The 18,673-nt window shown below is 49.2% G+C and overlaps 2 protein-coding genes across 9 annotated transcripts in view; one reads left to right on the top strand and one right to left on the bottom strand.

Moving 5' to 3' along the window:
• Positions 1-9,211, top strand: part of Prpf40b (pre-mRNA processing factor 40 homolog B) — a 22,478-nt gene extending 13,267 nt beyond the window's left edge. For 2 of the 6 annotated variants that reach the window (XM_026782442.1, XM_026782438.1), the window contains 11 exons: positions 410-543; positions 1,033-1,147; positions 1,290-1,381; positions 6,742-6,858; positions 7,034-7,171; positions 7,381-7,476; positions 7,598-7,699; positions 7,822-7,999; positions 8,285-8,346; positions 8,436-8,579; positions 8,662-9,211. In XM_026782442.1, coding sequence (XP_026638243.1) covers positions 410-543; positions 1,033-1,147; positions 1,290-1,381; positions 6,742-6,858; positions 7,034-7,171; positions 7,381-7,476; positions 7,598-7,699; positions 7,822-7,999; positions 8,285-8,346; positions 8,436-8,579; positions 8,662-8,754 — 1,271 coding nt within the window. In that variant the 3' untranslated portion in view covers positions 8,755-9,211. The remainder of the gene's footprint in view (positions 1-409; positions 544-1,032; positions 1,148-1,289; positions 1,382-6,741; positions 6,859-7,033; positions 7,172-7,380; positions 7,477-7,597; positions 7,700-7,821; positions 8,000-8,284; positions 8,347-8,435; positions 8,580-8,661) is intronic. The other 4 variants (XM_026782439.1, XM_005353923.3, XM_026782440.1 and 1 more) reach the window with 4 other exon arrangements.
• A 238-nt stretch (positions 9,212-9,449) lies between these two features.
• Positions 9,450-18,673, bottom strand: part of Fmnl3 (formin like 3) — a 59,987-nt gene continuing 50,763 nt past the window's right edge. For 2 of the 3 annotated variants that reach the window (XM_026782436.1, XM_026782437.1), the window contains 17 exons: positions 18,555-18,629; positions 18,339-18,449; positions 17,939-18,088; positions 17,434-17,535; positions 16,261-16,543; positions 15,786-15,854; positions 15,578-15,702; positions 15,165-15,367; positions 14,202-14,436; positions 14,014-14,082; positions 13,807-13,887; positions 13,585-13,714; positions 12,891-13,051; positions 12,240-12,341; positions 11,837-11,929; positions 11,380-11,503; positions 9,450-10,612 (listed from right to left, as the gene is read on the bottom strand). In XM_026782436.1, coding sequence (XP_026638237.1) covers positions 10,524-10,612; positions 11,380-11,503; positions 11,837-11,929; positions 12,240-12,341; positions 12,891-13,051; positions 13,585-13,714; positions 13,807-13,887; positions 14,014-14,082; positions 14,202-14,436; positions 15,165-15,367; positions 15,578-15,702; positions 15,786-15,854; positions 16,261-16,543; positions 17,434-17,535; positions 17,939-18,088; positions 18,339-18,449; positions 18,555-18,629 — 2,202 coding nt within the window. In that variant the 3' untranslated portion in view covers positions 9,450-10,523. Of the gene's footprint in view, positions 10,613-11,150; positions 11,268-11,379; positions 11,504-11,836; positions 11,930-12,239; positions 12,342-12,890; positions 13,052-13,584; positions 13,715-13,806; positions 13,888-14,013; positions 14,083-14,201; positions 14,437-15,164; positions 15,368-15,577; positions 15,703-15,785; positions 15,855-16,260; positions 16,544-17,433; positions 17,536-17,938; positions 18,089-18,338; positions 18,450-18,554; positions 18,630-18,673 lie in introns of all 3 variants that reach the window. The other variant, XM_005353920.2, reaches the window with a different exon arrangement.

Here is an 18,673-nt window from a genome sequence, read left to right as displayed (position 1 = left end):
CACCATGTGGTTGCTGGGAATTGAACTCAGGACCTTTGGAAGAGCAGGCAATGCTCTTAACCACTGAGCAATCTCTCCAGCCCCAATAATTCACCTTTTAAGCTGCATCAAAGCCTGACTGACTTCCAGTTCCCTAAGATATGATGCCTCAGATTCTAAGATAAACTAGGTTTAGATGGTAGTTTGTACAAGCTGAATTCATCAGTTGAGTACTTGCTGATTTTTTCCAGTGCAATTAATAAATACTTCTCCCCAAGAACCACCATGAGTGCTCCCATATAGCTGTACTTCACTTTTCTCCCCACCCCCCTTGAGAGCACCTAGCACCCACAGGGGAAGACTTGAGAAATGGGGTCTGCAGGGCTCTCCCACTTATACGGTGCCTGCTGAGCTTCTTCCCTGCGTATAGACATGGACAAAGAAGATGCACTCATCTGCTTTGAGGAGCACATCCGAGCTTTGGAGAGAGAAGAGGAGGAAGAGCGGGAACGTGCCCGGCTTCGGGAGCGGCGCCAGCAACGGAAGAACCGGGAGGCCTTTCAGGTATCTTCCTGTTCTTGGGGTCAGAGCTTGGCTTAGTTCTGCTCTAGACCACAGCCTCTCTGAAGTGCCTCTCAGTGAGGTTGTCTGTTGACTGGCCCCTTTCTTGTTCCAGAAGATCACTCTGCAGGAGTGCCCCTCCAGGGCCACTGTTGGTACCACCCTCAGACGTGGGTGCCAGCTAGACCAAGTGTCTTTCCCTTTGGGTGGAGTCAGACAGTTTGTTCTCAGCTTGGAAGCAGTAGTAGTGGGTTGACTAAGCTGGTCATAGTAGGAAATTGAAGCCAAGTTAGAAAATTGTGCTGCCTGCAGGTTTCTGCTTTACTGCCTCTAGACTGGCTTATTTATTCTGTTTGTATATTCATGTTTCCTCCTTTTGTAGTGCCTTTGCCTGTGTCTCCGAGTCTCTGCCATTCCCTTCCCTCCTCCCTAGTCCCTGGCCATGCTTCCCTCCCTATCTCATTCCCCTATCATTGGCCTTTCCCTGTTCAGACCTTCCTGGACGAGTTGCATGAAACAGGGCAGCTGCATTCCATGTCCACCTGGATGGAGTTGTACCCAGCAGTCAGCACTGATGTCCGCTTTGCCAACATGCTGGGCCAGCCGGGTAAGGCAGCCAGGCTTTCCTTGTTTGGTCTGGCTTCCTACCTGCCAACCTCTCCGCACCCCACTCCCTGGCTTGTCCTTGACCCCACCCTGGGCCTTGGGAAGCTGCCGCCCGCCAGGCCCCCATCTCTCCCTTTCTGCAGGCTCTACTCCTCTGGACTTATTCAAGTTCTATGTGGAGGAGTTGAAGGCTCGATTCCACGATGAAAAGAAGATCATAAAGGACATTCTTAAGGTACGAGAGCCTGGTGTGATGGATGGACAGAGAGACAGAGTGTGTGTGTGTAAGCCACACTCTAGACCAGGATCCCCCCTAATTCAGATTTTTCAGGAACAGGGCATCTTTCCCTGGGGATACAAATAGACACATTTTTCTAGCCAGATGTAGCGATGCTTATCAGTATTCCCAGCACTTGGGAAGCTAAGGCAGGAGGACTGCCACAAGTTCAAAACCAGTCTGAGCAATAAAAGGAGTGCCAGCCATGTTGATACCCTGTGCCAGAAAAATAAAAATCAAAGCAACAAATCATTTTCTGCTCCTAGAAGCTCATGACCTAAAACAAATTTAAGAAATATTAGCCAGGGACAAGTGTTACTACAGAGACAGAAATCAGAAGAGTTGAGAGTAATCCAGTGACCTCACCTTCAGGAATGAGTAGGTGGAAGAGGCAGAATGATGTAAGCATAGGGGTGCTACAGGAGCAAAGGCAAGTGAGTGGGAAGGGCGTAGTAGGCCTGAGAAGCAAGCACAGCTAATTGTAAACTCTTACCCCCACAGCTATGCTCCTCCCAGCCTATAGGGTGTTTTGAAGAATTTGGAATTTATTGCTAATATTTTAAAATCAGATTTCACAAAAATATGTTTTGTTTTGGTTTTTGAGACAAGGTCTTACATATCCCAGGCTGTCCTTCTCCTTTCACTTCCCAGTGCTGGGATGATAGGTGTGCACCACTATGCCTGGCTTCACATAAAGATCTGGATCTTCAGAGTCTCTTGCAGTTTGGATGATCTGTCAGCACTGGGCTCGTTCTGCAAGGCATGCCATGGACACTGGCTGAGATGCCACTGCCCTCTTAGAAAGAGGGAGAGGGTGAGGCGTTCTTTCCCTCGCTTCTCTTTACTGCCTTCTTAGCACTGGCAAGATCAGCTGCTGTCCACTAGCCCATGTGCCCTGTCATTTTCTTTACTGGAGAAATAGTTGTCTGTGTCTCTATAAGTTACGGATGTGAGTTAGTGAGTGAAGGGAGCTTTGTGCTCCAAAAGGAGAAGTGTGTTTCTTTATGGAAGTAGGTGGTATTCTAATATGTAATTCTATTGGTATTCTAAAAGAAAACACTATCTGGGGCTGGAGAGATGACTCAGTGGTTAAGAGCACTGACTGTTCTTCCAGAGGTCCTGAGTTCAATTCCCAGCAACCACATGGTGGCTCACAGCCATCTGTAATGAGATCTGGCGCCCTCTTCTGGTGTGTAGGTGTCCATGGAAGGAATGCTGTATACATAATAAATAAATCAACCTTTCTTAAAAAAAAACAACACTATCCTAATTTTCTAATAAATACTGTGTATTTAAAGATATCGTCCAATACAATGACTAGCAGCAGGACTTGGGGTCAGAGTCCAGATGAAGCCCTTACATGTTGTGTGAGCTTTTCTAAGCATCAGTTTCCTTGTCTCAAAAATGGCAAGTGTTCTACCAAGGGACACCCAGTTACCGAAAACAGTGACTTGATGTCCAAGTTGAGAGGGACATGAGGTACTGTTAGGTAGATCACCTTATAAAGCCATGCATGTTGATTGTAATGCAGTCACCTGTTTAATATGGACTTAATAAACCAAGTGTTCATGCTTTTAGCCCCAGTGGAGGTTGAGAAAGGAGGATGTTGAGTCAGCCTGGGTTACACAATGAGTCCTATCTCTGAAGACCTGAAAAAACCCTAAGAGTTATGTTTCAAAATTACTTTCAATCTGTGAGTTCAAGACCAGCCTGGTCTACAAGAGCTAGTTCCAGGACAGGCTCCAAAACCACAGAGAAACCCTGTCTTGAAAAAGCAAAAAAAAACAAAAAAAAAAAAAAAAAAAAAAAAAAAAAAAAAAAAAAAAAAAAAAAAAACCCAAAATTACTTTCAAGTGAGATGCATCTTGTTGTCCTGGGATTGTCTCTATTTCTCTGGAACCACATGCCCACTAGAGCTTTGCAAAGGGCTTTGGGTGCTAAAATAAGATGCTTAGATTTTTATATTGTAAATGATAGCTCATATGGTTGTGGAGAAATACTTCCCAGTTTGTCTGTATCCTTAAGGGAAGTGGTAGTGAAAAGGTAGAAGTTTAGCTCCTCAAGCCTCAAGATCTTAAAAGTGAGGACAGGTACTTGAGCTACATATTTTAGCTCACTCTTGTCCCTGGACTTGATCCCAGTACTGTCCTGTTATCAGTGCTTTTTGATACAAAGGTTGGAGAACCATATGATGCCAGAGACTGTGTTAGCAGGAAGAAAGAGGGTGGGGAAGGATTACTAGTCAGGCAGCTCTTGCAGAGTCTAGGTGGCAGATGAGACAAGATGCCATAGATTCCTTGTAAACACGTACTGAGGCCCAGCCTGAAGGTGGATCTTCCCTTATTTTCTAATAGAAAAGCTTGTATTTCTTGTGCATTGAGGTGCTGTTGAAGATTTTTATTAAAAAAATTTTTAATAAAAGTTGGGCTGGGCATGGTAGCAGATAATTTTAATTCCAGCACTTGGAAGGCAAATAGGTAATCTCTGAGTTCTAGGCCAGCTTGTTCTAGAGTGAGTTCTAGAACAGCCAGGCTACACACATAGAGAAACCCAGTCTGGGAAAACATAAGTGAGAGTGGGGCTGGTGAAATGCTTTAGTGGGTAAAGAGGATTGCCACCAAGCCTCATGGCCTTAGCTGGGCTTGAGACATCCACAGTGGGAGAAGAGGAGAACCAATTTCACATATGCCATGGCACATGAGTATCTGCATATACACATGGAAAATATTTTTAAAATGTTAAAGGTGACTTTTTTATGTGTCCCTCTGACCTCAGTATTGATCAAAGGGTTATCAAGGTCACCAAGAACAATTTAGAGATTGCCAAGGACTGGCTTAAAGGTGTTTTCAAGTCTGATGAGAACTCTGACATTCATAAATAAACAAATAGGTAGGTGGTAGATAAGTAGGTAGATAGGAAGATGGGAATATTTAAACTCAGTGGGATAGAACCACTATAGTAGACGTGCCAGATTATTTTGTGAAGTTAAGGGAAAGGTGCAGGGCAGGCAGTGAATGGCAGCACTGTTTTAAATATTAAGGATTTTAAGCAGTGATAGTTAAGCAGAAAGAACTGTCTGTAGGGTGGATCTCTGTGAGTTCAAGGCCAGCCTAGTCTACAGAGCGAGTTTCAGGACAGCCATGACTACACAGAGAAACCCTATATGGAAAGCAAACGAAACAAATGGGCTTCAGAAGACAAGCATTCCTGAAGTAACTTTTAAAAGCAACCTGGGCAGCAAGAAGGAATAAAGCATATAAATGTCTTATACAGGGTAATCTTGTAAATTATAAATACCTATCTTTATTAAATAGTTAACATTGGGCCAAAGTAACTGGTATAATGGCCTGCTGGGCTCTGTCTACACCATCTGAGAAAGTGGTGTGGTGATTTTGGACAGTTCCAATTTCTATTCCTTCTTTTGGGCTCCCAGTTTAGGAGGCCAGGTGACCTTAGGAGTTCCTGTGGCCACCCACAGTCACATGGACTGCAGGAGCACCTCTCATCGCCTAGGACAATGTAGGGCCCTGAACTTGGAGCAGATAGAAGACTGGAGATCTGGGCTAGAAGGTGAACGATGAGTATGGGAATTGTGCATTAGAATAGCAGTCTGGTATAGGTCTGAAAGTCAGCAGATGAGGGGTGAAACTGCCAGGGAGTTAAAAAAAAAAAATAGCCAGACGGTAGTGGCACGAGCCTTTAATCCTAGCTCTTGGGAGACAGAGGCCGGTGAATCTTTCTGTGAGTTCAAGGCCATCCTGGTATACAGTGTGAGTTACAGGACAGCCAGGGCTACACAGAGAAACCCTGTCTCAAAAAACAAAAACAGAAATGAATACAAAAACAGAAATGAATAATAATGAAAATAAGGGCAATTCTCAGGAGGGAAGTGACAAGAAAGGTCAGGATACAGGAATCCTGGAGAGGAGGGTACTGCATAATTTCATAGGAAAGTAACTTCCGGTTGTTTATTGGCTGAAACCTCCACAAGTTTATCTAGTGCTTCTGAGCCTCGGTTTCATCCGCTATAAAGTGGGGATAATCTATATACCACATTGTAAATTTTTAAAAAACATTCATCAGGTGGCTCTTGATAAATGCTTATTCCTTTTTCCTATGCTGTGTCCAAGGAATTGAATGTCAGAAAAAGGAACAGCTAGTTTGAGAAGCTAAAGCAGGATGGAGGGCTATTCTAAGTAAAGGGTGTAGTCAAGCCTTCCCTAAGGAAGAAGGTGCTAGAGGTGATGCTCCCTACACAAGCACTGGGACTTGAGTTTGAACTCTCACCATCCACATAAAGACTGTGTATGTTTGCAGCCCCATCACTGCAGCAGGGAGACGTGATCCTAGCCTGATAGTTTAGCCAAAATGGAGAGCTTCTGTTCCAGTGAGACCACAGTCTCAAGGGAGGTAGACTGAGTTGTACACCCAAAGTTCTCTGGTTGTGTCCTCACTCGCACAGAAAGGATGTCTTTGGAAGGGCTAGAGCCTTGACTGAGAAAGGACTTCTGGGGAAAACAAGAGTATATTCCTGATATCAGCAAGCAGGAAGACTGGAGGAAGCCAGCTGTGTGGAAGGACAGGAAAGTTGGCCTATGACAGTATTCCATTTACCTCTCACGTCAGCTTGGCCATGTCAGATTACTCTCCTTCATCTCAACTTCACTGAGACATGGAGGCTTTTGGATGAGAAATATAGAGCCTGACCATGTGCCTAAGACAATAGACATGTTTTTAATACTGCTGGAGAGTTACACTATGGCCAACATCTCTTCCAGGAACTCTGCAATCAGGGTGGGTATAGTGCTTGAAGCACAGATTTGGGGATTAGACCTGAGATACAACAGATCAAGTGCTTTCATTCTTGTCTGTGTAAAATTAGAGACCTACTTAACAAAGAGAGCAGGAAGGGTAAAGGAGAAAAGTGTCAAGCACTCCGCAGAAAACCTATTACAAAGCACTCAGTACAAGAGGCAGAGGGTGTAGCCCAGATGTTAAGAATGCATGGCTGCTTCCATGAGCAGCAGGAAGGCCCAGCTGTGGCCAGAGGAACAAAGACGTAATTGTGAAAAACTCAGTCATCAATCAAGACTGTGAAGAAACTTCCTGACTTTCTTGGCTCCATATGAACCCACACAGGTTGGGGGGGGGGGTCCTGTGAGGTGAAGACTTAGCGTGGTTTCTAAGGTGTGTCACAAATCTTGTGGGTACTCTGTAAGGGCAGAGGCTTGAACGTCTTGCAGCCTGATCCTTTGTCCTATTGGCCTTGGGTCTGGGCCCGTGGTGCCTCTGGCCTTCACGCACTGCTGTGCCCACAGGACCGGGGCTTCTGTGTGGAGGTGAACACAGCCTTTGAGGACTTCGCCCACGTCATAAGCTTTGACAAGAGGGCTGCTGCGCTGGACGCAGGCAACATCAAGCTGACCTTCAATAGTGTGAGGGGATGGGCAGGGCTGGGTGGTTCTCTCAATTATCCCAGTGTCTTGTTCCTTATCACTACCCTGCTGTTTATCTTGGGTTTGGGGAATGCTGGCAGGAGTCCAGACCCCACCTTCCTACCTCTTTAAAGTATGCCTGACCCTGTTCTCTTTCCCTCTTCCTTTCCCTCAGCTGCTGGAGAAAGCAGAGGCACGGGAGAGGGAACGGGAGAAGGAGGAGGCACGAAGGATGCGGCGCAGAGAAGCTGCCTTTCGAAGCATGCTGAGGCAGGCCGTGCCTGCTCTGGAGCTGGGCACTGCCTGGGAAGAGGTCAGGAGCACAGCCTGGCCCCACTCACCCTCAAGCCTGAGGGCAGCGGAGCTTCTCCATCACTGAGGGCCCACCCCAGTCACAGCACAAGCCCTGGGCCAGCTCCAGTTCCCTTCCTTCCTCTGCCCTAGCCCTGCCCAGTGCTCGTGGCGTGTCCAAGCTGGGCCAGGCAGGGCCTGGTCTGATCAGCAGTGCTCTCCCCGTTCAAGGTCCGTGAGCGCTTTGTGTGCGACTCAGCCTTTGAGCAGATCACCCTGGAGTCGGAGCGGATCCGGCTCTTCCGAGAGTTCCTGCAGGTGCTGGAGGTAAGGCACTTGGCCACCCTGATCTGTGTACCTGGCCAGCCAAGGAAGGGGACTGAGGGTATCCTAGAAAAGGGCTCGCTGAGACAGGAAGGCAGGTTCTTACCTCTCCCTCTGCCTCTAGCAGACTGAATGCCAGCACCTCCACACCAAAGGCCGAAAGCATGGCAGAAAGGGCAAGAAACACCATCGCAAGCGTTCTCACTCACCCTCAGTGAGTTGGCAGGTAGAGGGATATGGGGGAGACTAGACCGTTTCCTTACTTGGCTCTGGACTATGTCCCCAGCTCCCAGGTGAGGGCTTCTGGAGGACAGAGCTCTAGGATGACTATGTCTTTTATCTGCTCAGGGTTCTGAGTCAGATGAAGAGGAGCTGCCCCCACCATCCCTCCGGCCTTCTAAGCGGAGGCGTCGGAACCCCTCAGAGTCTGGCTCTGAGCCCTCATCCTCACTTGACTCAGTAGAAAGTGGGGGTGCTGCTCTTGGAGGACCAGGGTCCCCATCGTCCCACCTTCTTCTTGGGTCAGGTAAGCAGTTTCTAGTAGCCTGTGAGCTAGAGGACTGTTGTCCTGACTAGAGGCAGAGCAGGTCCCAGACCCTTTGTAGACGAGGATGGGAGAGCCTGGCTGTGGAGCCACATCTCTCATCCCTGCCCAGGCAAGGAGCTGGGTGGAGGAAAGGAAGCCAGATTCAGTCTTCCTCAGACCAGGAGCCAGCATCTACAAACAATGTACAGGGAAGATCATGATCTTCTCTCTCCTCCTGTGGGACTTAGTATTATTTTTATTTATATTTTTATAATAAATTTATAGATCATGGTCTTCGGAAAGCCAAGAAACCAAAAAAGAAAACTAAGAAGAGAAGACACAAGTCGGTGAGTAGCTCTCCTGAGATCCTGGGGTCTGTGTTACCTGCCTTCCAGCATGCTGCTCAGTTGCTCAGATGGACTCTGAACTCTTACAGAACAGTCCTGAGAGTGAGACAGACCCTGAAGAGAAAGCTGGCAAAGAGAGTGAAGACAGAGAACAAGAACAGGACAAGGACAGGGAACTCCGGCAGGCAGAGCTCCCCGTCCGCTCCCCAGGCTTTGGAATCAAGAAGGAGAAGGTGAATGGAAGGACCTGGCTTTGGCCCCAGCCTGTGACACACTGTACAGGGGCCTCAGGTAAGCCACATCTTTGCTCAACAGACAGGCTGGGATACATCAGAAAGCGAGCTGAGTGAGGGGGAGCTGGAGAGGCGAAGGCGGACACTCCTACAGCAGCTGGATGACCACCAATGACCCCACGAGCTCTTTCTACCTTGGGACTTCATGAGGCAGTGGCTCCAGGGCCGTCCTCACCATCTGCCTCAGACTCCGTCTGTCTGGTCTGTGTCCACTTTCCCTAAATAACCCACCCCAACACACTACTGTTAGCACCTCTCAAGGTTGCTCTTGGTGTTCAAGGGTCCCCTAGTTTTCAGAAACTAGTGCAGTCCTTGCCCTTAGCCCCAGACCAGAGATGGGCAGTCTATACCACACGGGGTGGGTGATGCCAGTAGATAAAGTGTGAGAAGGGGTTTCCAGGAAAGAGACAGGCTGGTGGACACAGCCTGGGTGGCAGAGGGCAGGGTCCTCACCCTCTAGCATCAGTGCCTGCTCTTGCCTGACCTGGCCCTGGGGCTCCACCATTGCTTCCTCTACCCCTGGGACCTGTATGTGTTCTGTTTTTGTTTTTTAAATAATATTTATAACATGATCTACAACTATTTCGTCTTCTTCATGTGCTAACCATCGGGGACCAGCAGAGGGCACTGCTGTTCTAGCCTCTTTCCTGTGTAGTTAAGCCCACCCAGCCAGGCTTCCCCAGCTCTCTAGGCTCATCACTCCTGAGATGGGAGCAAATACCACTCCCACCCACTCTTATATATCCTCATGGCCACCCCAGCCACCCAAACCAAGAAAGAGAAGACAGCCAGGTGCACAAGTTTTTGTTGAGAGGTGTGGGGTTTATGTACAAGAGAGACAGGAAATGGTACATATACAAAACAAAGTGCCCCCGCATCCCTTCCAGGGTCAGAGAACCTAGTAGAGAACTGAGCAAACAGTCTATGAAGATCCTCTATGTTGCCTGTTCCTGGCCAGAATCCACCTAGCTAAGGAAAGGTGAGATCCTGGCACATCCTTCCTCTAGCAGTCTTGGAGCTGGTGCAGTATCTTTGCTCTTCTTCACTCAGTGGGAAGACAGTGGGCAGGGTGTGGTTCAAGCCCTTCCTTTCATTGTTTGGAGCAGGAAGTACCCCTCCAGAGGATGGCCACCTGGGGTTAGCTGGTCCCACAGTCACACTCTCCATGCTCACTCAGTGTTAGCCCCTCCTTTTCCATCTTTGAAAGCCTCAAGTCTTCCTTCCCCCACAAACCTTTGGTTTTGAGGAAGTAGAGCAAGAAGCTCCTGCAAGAAGCAGGAGGTAATGCGGGAGAATCAGCTGGCTCAGGAAGCCAAGAAGCTGGATGCCAAGGTGGGTGGGACCAAGGGCCTAGAAGGCGGGACAAAAACCTAAAGTCTCAGGTAGAATGTGCAAGAAGGCAGTGGGCCCGACATTGCTCCTCTACCCTTTTTCACTTGGGCTCAGCAGAGTGGGCCCAGGTAAGGAAGGGCTTTACTCGGTGAGATGATCTGATATTGCCAGTCCAGGGATCCATGAGCCTGGATATTTTTAGACCAGAGCTGACTGGGACTACAAAAAGGAAAAAAAAAATGGAAGGACAGCATTTTCCTTTTTCATCCTGTTAGACTCTAGTGGGAGAGGGGCCATCTGCCCTCATGAGCCAAAGCTGGAAGTGGTTTTTCCCAGCCCTGAATGAAGTTGAAGGCTGGGGGCAAGGTGCATTATGGGAAGCACTAGGGAAGTGCCAGGCCCCTATAGACCTAGTACCCACAGTGGTACAGGGAAGATCCAGCCCCAGAGCTGGAGTGGCTGCAGCTGGAACAGCACAGCCCTCTGCTGGGCCCTGGGTCCACTGTCCGGACTTGCAGGAAGAGTTAAAGTACTTCTACCTCCAAGAGGATCTCAGTGAGGACCTGGAGCCCGAGGAGGGCCACTGGGTGGTGCAGCACTCCTGCCTTGGTTACGAATGCTCATGGGCCCGTGTTTGAAGCCTGTGGGGAAGACAGACAGATGCATGTGAACAGGCAGGGAGACTGAGCAGGGCAGCACCTTCAGGAGGACAGGGAATAAGTAGTCAGGTATAAAGAAGATCTGGGAGGACCAGCTAGAGAAACTGCCGGAGCTGTTTTCAGAGGGTAACACGGGGCTCTAAAGGCTACTCAGGAAAAGACCATAAGCCAACTAGATGTCAGGAAGCAGAGGTCATGGGACATCTGTCCCTGAGTAGCAGCTACTGCCAGAGCTCTTAGGGGAGATCAGGACCCTGGATACCTTGGGTCTAGGAGTGAAGCCTCAAGAATCAGAGCCATAGGCTTGGACTTGCCAGCTCTGGCATAGTTCCAACCCTGGCCAGATTCCTTGGCCCTTGGGTCTTATTTAGTAGCTAGGACAGAATTAGTGGGAGGAAACATGCAAGGGATAAACTGTTTCTCAGGGCATGCAGCATGCAAGAAGTCTTTCTCCATCCCAGGCAGGCTGCTACCAGATGATTCTAAGGCATGCAGAGAGTGCAGCCATGGTGCCCAGTACCTGTCAGGGGCCCCAGCCTTGAGGGCTAACAGTTTGACTCATCATGGTGGGCTGCATCACAGAAGAAGCGTGAGCCCCGCTTGGCAGTACGGGCCGTGAAAGGGACACTCTTCAACACTATGGCCCAGGAGAGATCGTGGTCAGATTTTATGGGGAAAATAGACTAGAAAGAAGGACCAATAGGGGTTAGCTTAGGCTCTGGGAATTGGGCCCAATGGACCCATCCTACCTGTGATGATATCCTCAATGGTACCATCCTTCCCCTCGTAAACAGGCCGGTGTTCCTTAGCTTGGCGCCGCCTCAACTCTGCAATTAGCTCCTGCTGTTGCCATTTGTTTCGCTGGGATGGAGTCTAGGGCCAAAGAGTAGAAGGGGAAGGAAGTCATCACTAACCAAACAAGTAACTGGTTCCTGTCCCAAGATGCAGTCTGAAGATGGCCCTACCGAGAGAAACCCTGTGTCCTGTCTGTCTGTGTCTGCCTCTCCCTCTGGACTCTTGTCTTCAGGCACTCCATTGGAGTGTGTGTGTGTGTGTGTGTGTGTGTGTGTGTGTGTGTGTGTGTGTGTGTCTGTCTGTCTGTCTGTCTGTCTGTCTGTCTGTCTTGGCTTTCCATGTCCTTTCTGGCTCCCTGAATCCTCAGGTTTTTGTCCTACCCTCCAGACCAAAGCTCTTGGTCCCACCCACCTTGGCATCCAGCTTCTTGGCTTCCTGAGCCAGCTGCTTCTCCCGCATTACTTCCTCTTGTTTCTTGCGAGCTTCATTCTCTTGTTCTGCTTCCTAGAGAGAACCAAGAGAAGGGGAATGAGGCTCTCACAGGCTGGGAAAGGAGGGGCTGACACGAAAAGTGGGTGGCAGTAAGACCAGCTAACCCCAGGTGGCCACCCTATGGAGGGGTACTTCCTGCTCCAAACAATGAAAGGAAGGGGCTGGGCCCCCACCCTGCCCACCAGTTCACAGCTGAGGCCTGTCACCAGCTTCCATGGTTCCTTTCCTAGGCCTCAGGAATTGGAAAGACTCAGACTTGAAGCCCAGGTTCTCTCTCAACTAATCTCAGCCAAACTCCTCTAGAAACTTTTCTTCAGCTTACCTTGTAAGAACGAATGAATCGGACAAATACTGGAAAAAACACAGAAGGAGGTGTGGTCTTGGGACTCTCGCCAAAGTAGCGCACAACTGCATTGTAGGCCTCCTGGGTAAGGAAGGGGCAGACAGAAGGGCCATTCTGGTGGGTAGAAGCTCAGCTCACACATGGACAGAAGGCCCACAAAACAAAACAAAACAAAACAAAACAAAACAAAAAAAATAGGCCAAAGGGAGAAAACCAACTACCCAAGCCCCTGTAAACCAGAGAGAATATGGGTGTTCCCAAGAGTCATAACTCCAGACATGGATGTCTGCTGCTATCCTTAAAGTCATTTGTGACTCCCACCTCATGTTCTCTAACAGCTGGCTAGCTGCCTGGTGGAACTGCAGTTGGATGCTGACATGAAGTGGCCTTAGTATCTCGGCTCTAGTCCAGTGGTTCTCAACTTTCCTAACACTATAACTCTTTAATACAGTTCCTCGTGTTGTGATGACTACTTCGTAACTGTAATTTTGCTACTCTTAGGAAACATAATGTAAATATCTGACATGCCACCCCTGTGAAACAGTTGTTCGACCCCCCCAAAGGGGTCACGACCCACAGGTTGAAACTGTTGTCCTAGATGTTTGTTGCCTACTCCAATTCCTTGCTCACCTCAGCAGTCTTGGCATCACGCTGGAGCTTGTCCAGCCTGCCTTCATTGGTGCTGAGGAAGTTTCGAAGGACGCTGTTGTCATGAATGCTGCATTCCCGCCGAATCAGCTCCATGCCCCGGCCCAGCTCTTTCACATCTAGCAGCACGTTCTCCAGGGACACTATTTACCAAGATGTCTGGCTGAGGCTTGCTCAGGACTACAGCAAATTTATCCTCCCCCATGGCATACACTTCCAGTGACACACATGTAGAGAAGTCCATGTCAAGCAGACTAAGCTCTCTCAGCAGTGGGAAGGAACGGAGGGCCAGAGTTCATAAGCCCAAAGGACAAGGTAGCAAAGGAAGGCAAACCACTGAGACTGCTCATCTCCAAGCTGGAGCTGCCTTGGGCCTGCTGTAGTTTTTCATGGGTTTCTGTTCTGAAACAGCAGTACTGTATGTATTTAGGGGGCTTTATAATTATAGTTTTCTAACCATATTACATAAATGGTAGAGAAATGCAATCTCTGGGTCAGCCTAAGGAAGCCTGATCCCACTTGAGCTCAGAGGAAGGCTCCCTCTGGAGTGGACCCTGCTCACCGCTTTAGCGGAAAGCTTTGAAGTAGTAAGATAACAAAAGCCAGAAATGAGCCCAGGTGTTCCTCTTGCTCAGCTTCCTGACACTGCCCCAGGCTGGAGGCAAGGAGCCCTCACCTGCTGCAGCCTTCTCCACAAAGTGCAGCTCATGCCAGAAGGTAGCCAGGTCTGGGTATTTCTCCTTCACTGTCAAGGCGATGAAGTGCAGCAGTGTCATTTTCCGGTCAGTGGACTTTGTGTCCAGCAGCTGGAAGGCAGTGGTGGCAACAGAGAGCTAAGCACCCTAGCTCTAACACTGGTGTTCCAGGCTTCCTGCACATGCTGCTCCCGCCATCTTACCAGATCCAGGCTCTGGAGCTTAAAGCCGTACACAGCACCTCGCTTGCTGCTGTTCATGTAGTTCCCCAATGCAAGTATGATCTGTTCATAAGATGCACGGAAGGCGGGTCATGAGAAGCTCCAAGGACTTCCTCCTTTGTATAGTAGCACTAGAACCACCCAGGACCCCTGGGAACCACCAGCACCCCAGTCACTCCCTTTCCCAACCTCCAGCATCTGCTTCAGTTTCTGTGAGGACTTGACAGAGGCAGAGGCTGCAATGATGGCATTCAATTGCTGGAAGACAAGATGAACACTGAGTCACCAGGTCGGGAGAAGAATAAAGTCAAGGGGTAGGGCCAGAAGGACGGACAGCTAGTGATAGCACTGGAAAGTGATTAGGGAAGAGGCTGTACCGGTGTGAGCATCTGCAGGTTGTCCTGGAAGTTGCCCAGAAAAGCCATGCCAGCCATTCGCTGGGTCAGCCGTTCCACCTTGCTAAAGAGTAACATGAAGCGGTCCTCAGCGGCCAGCTCCTCCAGGGGCTGCCGTTCACGCTCATATTGCCGCAACAGCTTCACCTCAGCCTCTGTGGGCAGGAAGCGCATCAGGCATTCCACGAAGTCTACAGGTAATGTCTGTAAGTCAAACCTGTAGGAAGAAAACCACTTCAGGTCTGACATCGTCCACATGTTCCCTCAGCCTTAGAAGGACTGGGGAACAATACACAGGACATAGCCAGACGTAAAGACATTGCTTCATCTATCATAATGTTTGTTAACAATACTAGGGGATAATCTGTGTCTGTTGTTCGTTTTCAGACAGGATCTTGTTATGTAGTCTAGGGTGGTCTCAAACTTGTGAGCCTCCTCCCTCTGCTACAAAAAAAGCAAAGATTGCAGATACATAGACTATGCCTGACCCCCATGCTCCTGTTGTTAAAGTCCTTTAGTGTCTTCCCCTCTGCATCTATGGTAAAGTTTAACCAACCTGAATATGGCCTGCAAGACCTCTGCCCACTTACTACCCTGCCTGGCCTCCACACTAAAGGCAGATTTCATTTTCAGTACTCAGTATCATATTGCTTCCACCAGGTCCTTCAGTCTTAGTTAAGAACCCTCCTGGGAACGCCTTCCCTCGGTATCAGTGGCTCTCCTGTCTGCTCTGCTAATGTATCCCTGTCTACACCATTCCTACCACACTTCTTCCTTCTGGGCTGAATGGGTAGTTCTCTCAGTATGCTCTGTTCAGGTCAGTGGATGGCTGAGATGTGTGAACAAATCCTGTCAGGAACCCTGGAATCTAGGAGAACCCACTGCTGTGGGATAACTGGGGTAACAGCTGTCTGGGAACCAGGGCCAAGTTAGTGGGAGCCTCACGTGTGGATGGCCCTGCAGATCTCCTCAGCTGAGCGCCCAGCCTTGCGAAGGGTGATAGCCAGGTTCTTGGCACGATTGGCTTCCAAAAGGGTCACCTTGCTGGCAGCCTTTTGTGCAGTCTTATTCTTGGAGCAGATGAGGTCAAGGGCAGGACCCTGGGCTTTTGTCTTAAATAACTCTTCAAACTTGTCCAGGTCTAAGTCCTGGCAGAAGTAGAGACGATGTTGAAGGCTCGAACTATTACAATACCCACTGCCATGTGCCCTGCAAGGACCCAGTCACGGTCCCTAAAGCTGATATATTATCAGTTCTGCTCTGCCTAAAAGCTTTTCCAAGACCAGAAGATCTGGCTGTAAGGGCATCTTGATCCTCAGACCCCAACCCCAACCTTTTGGACCCCAGAACCCTGTCACCTCCAAGATCTTCTCATCATCAAGTTCACTGAAGACAGTGCCATTGATCTGATTGGGTTTCAGTGCTGTCCAGTTGAAGACTGGCAGCCGGAACTTTGTCTTGATAGGTTTCTTGATGCGAATGGCTAGTTTTGGAAGGGGGACAGGTATAAGGCAAGGGCCAAGAAAAAACTCCATCAGCGTTGCCCAGAGCCCTGAGGATACTCACCTGACAGGCCCACTGTTAACACAACAGAAGGAGCAGCACCAGGGAGAGGTGGGGCAGGGGGACACTTGTCTGGGGAAGAAAAAAATACCAGTGACCCAAAGGTCCTAAAGTCTTTCCAGGTTGCTCAAACTCTGCCTGCCTGACCTGTCCTTAGAGACCCAGAGAGGAATGCTATGGAAAGTCTGGTCAGGCTAATCCCAGAAGTCTCCTGAAGGAGGACAGTGACTAGCATCACTGATGGAGTGTCTTCTGCCACAGTTTAGCCCTCTGCTACCTTCAGAGTATTTAAGAGTAGCACTCAAAAATCCTCAAAGCAAAACCTGCTCCCAAACATTCCTTCATCTTCTTCCCCAAATTCTGGTCCTCCCTTAGTCTTCTCATCTTGACTTACCCTTCTAGCCATTAAATGATGCTACTGAGACTACAGTCTTGGTCTCACAAAAACCTGCCCCTCTCGGCTTGGAAGTCCCGTTACCTGGTAGTGGAGGAGGAGGTGGGGGCAAAGGCGGAGCTGGTGGAGGGGGCAGAGGAAGGGCCTCCTCAGCAGGTGGGGCTGAAGCCAACAGGTCCAGGTCAGAGGGTGGCATGCCCTCACTCAACTCTGTAGGGCCTATCCTGGCTAGGGCCTCGCTACCACCCACGGAATCCAGGCCCCGGGCACTTGGCTCCAGGTGGCACCGGCGTTGGAAAGCCTCCTCCTTTTCTTTAATGAGCCTCCGGAGAGTATGCACCTGGTGGTTCGTGTTCTCATATGTCTCCTAGCAGGCAGACAGCAACATTGAAGGAAGAATGGGCTGAGGGCACAACAATCACTTCCACAGAATCAGAATTCCTACCCAATAGACCCTCTAGGAGCTAGGGTCATCATCTCAGGGAGGGGGCTCACAACAGAAGAGATCTGGTCAGAGAACACAAAGCAGAAGCAGGAAGAGTCAGCTAGCTTCCACTGGTATTCTGGTAGATTCTCTCTGCACAAGTCTGTTCTTACTGCAGAGGACCCTCAAGGCTCAAGGAAAAGGAGGCCCCACATTTGAAAGTCTCATCGGTCCCCTGCCAGATGGGCACAGCGGCTCTCTCCACAGATCTTAACTCTTCATTATTAGTTTTATTTCTCTGGCTGTGGATAATTGCTCAGATGGAAAGCTCATAGATAAGCCTTGTCTTGGTGAGCTCTGTATCCCCCCTAGCTCCTTATATAGTACTTAGCACAGAGGAGCAGATACACACTGAGCTGAGCTCAGTACAACACAATCATTCTTCTGCAAGAAAAAGGAGTTTGTGGCATGGCTCTGTAACTAAGTTATTAAGTTAGGCACAAGAACACAAGAGACTGAACCAAGAGAAACCCTGCCCTGCAGGACACCTGTCTAATAAGTAGACCTGGGCTACTTTGACGATGCTCAGTAGTCAGAGCTAAGGAGATGTGGAGAAAAAGCCAGCAAGTGGGCAGGATGGCTGCTCCCATTCTCTTCTGTGTCTGGCCAACCCTAGCCTCAACTTCTCTCTCCAGATAGAAAAGGGGAAATCACCAGTTACCCCTTGCCTGAGTGTCTTGAGGATAAATCAGTTTCTATCCTGGACACGATTTGGTGAGAAGGGGAACCCAGGTCAGCTGCAGTCTCCCCACTTCTCCCTCCCCTACTGGCACCTTGATGCTCTCCAGCTCCTTCTCCCGCTGTAGTAGCTGCTTCTCCAGCTCTGCCACTCGCATCATATTCTCATTCTCCAGGTCCAGCAGCTTCTCTGTGAGCTACAAAATGGAGAAGCAATGTTCAAAGCTGTGTTCAAGCCTGAACACTCAGTATAAATTTGGAGCCATACCAGGACCTGAAAAGCAATGCCCAAAAGGCAATTTATTCAAGTGGCTTCCCTACATCACTCTCAGGGACCAGGAGTCCTGATACTATGAAAAGCAAATGGTAGCAGTGTGTCCCTAGTTGAAGACCATCTTATACCCAGCCATGGATGTTAGCACATTCTAGTGAGTACTGTCCAGTGCCCTGGGCCAGAGCTGGGTCTAGAGACTCAGTGGTTCTAAAGCCTTCCTGTAGGTCAATTTGAAGGCAGGTAGGTCAGCTCAGGATTCCTGGAACCTAGTTGTGCCCATCCTCCCAGCCTTCCACAGTGACTGCCTGGTAGGTGAGGGTACCTACGTGGGACACGTGCTCTTCCAGTTCTTCCACCTTTTCCAGGGCTACGTTTTTGGTTTCAGCATCCTCTAACAACCCCCCTACGTCAAACACATTGTCCAGGTATGCCTGAATCTGCACCTGCAGCTTCTCGCTCTCCGTGTGCCTTGACTTCTAGGGAAATACAGAGTAGCAGGGAGTCAGTGTAGGCCCGAGAAAGCATCGTTGCTTCATAACTACCTCTTAGAGCATATAACCAGGGTCTTCCCGATGCCTGGCTGGCCCTGATAGAGCTGCTTCATTGGGAAGACAAACATTGACAAAACAGCTTCTGTTCCAGGTCAAAGGAGACAGGCCTTTTGTGCTGTGCCTAAGCTGATTCTCTACCCTTAAGAGACCCTTTCCAAGACCCTAGCCAGTTTACCTGCAGGAATTCCTCCAGCCCCAACTTGGTGAACTCGTATTGCAGGTGGACCCGGAAATTCATGTCCTCTACTGAGTGCACCACAATGTTGATGAACTGCATGCAGGCCACCTGGGGGGAGAAGCCAACTCTCAAAACACTGTTAGTGTGACTTGATTTAAGTAGCAGAAAGCCTCAATGGCATGGCATGCACTTGTCCCAGGCCCAGGTCCTCACCATGAAGTCAATGTTGCTGTCTTCATTCCGGAAATACTCCATTAGCTTCTCAAACCGATGCAGTTCTTTACACACCTGAATGTGCAAACATTCTCAGGGGAAGGATCTGCACTATGCAG

This window comes from Microtus ochrogaster, chromosome 15 (genome assembly GCF_000317375.1).
Source record: "Microtus ochrogaster isolate Prairie Vole_2 chromosome 15, MicOch1.0, whole genome shotgun sequence".
In the NCBI taxonomy this organism is placed as follows: Eukaryota; Metazoa; Chordata; class Mammalia; order Rodentia; family Cricetidae; genus Microtus; species Microtus ochrogaster.
Note: the sequence above shows the minus strand (reverse complement) of the source record. Positions and strands in the feature narration are given on the sequence as shown.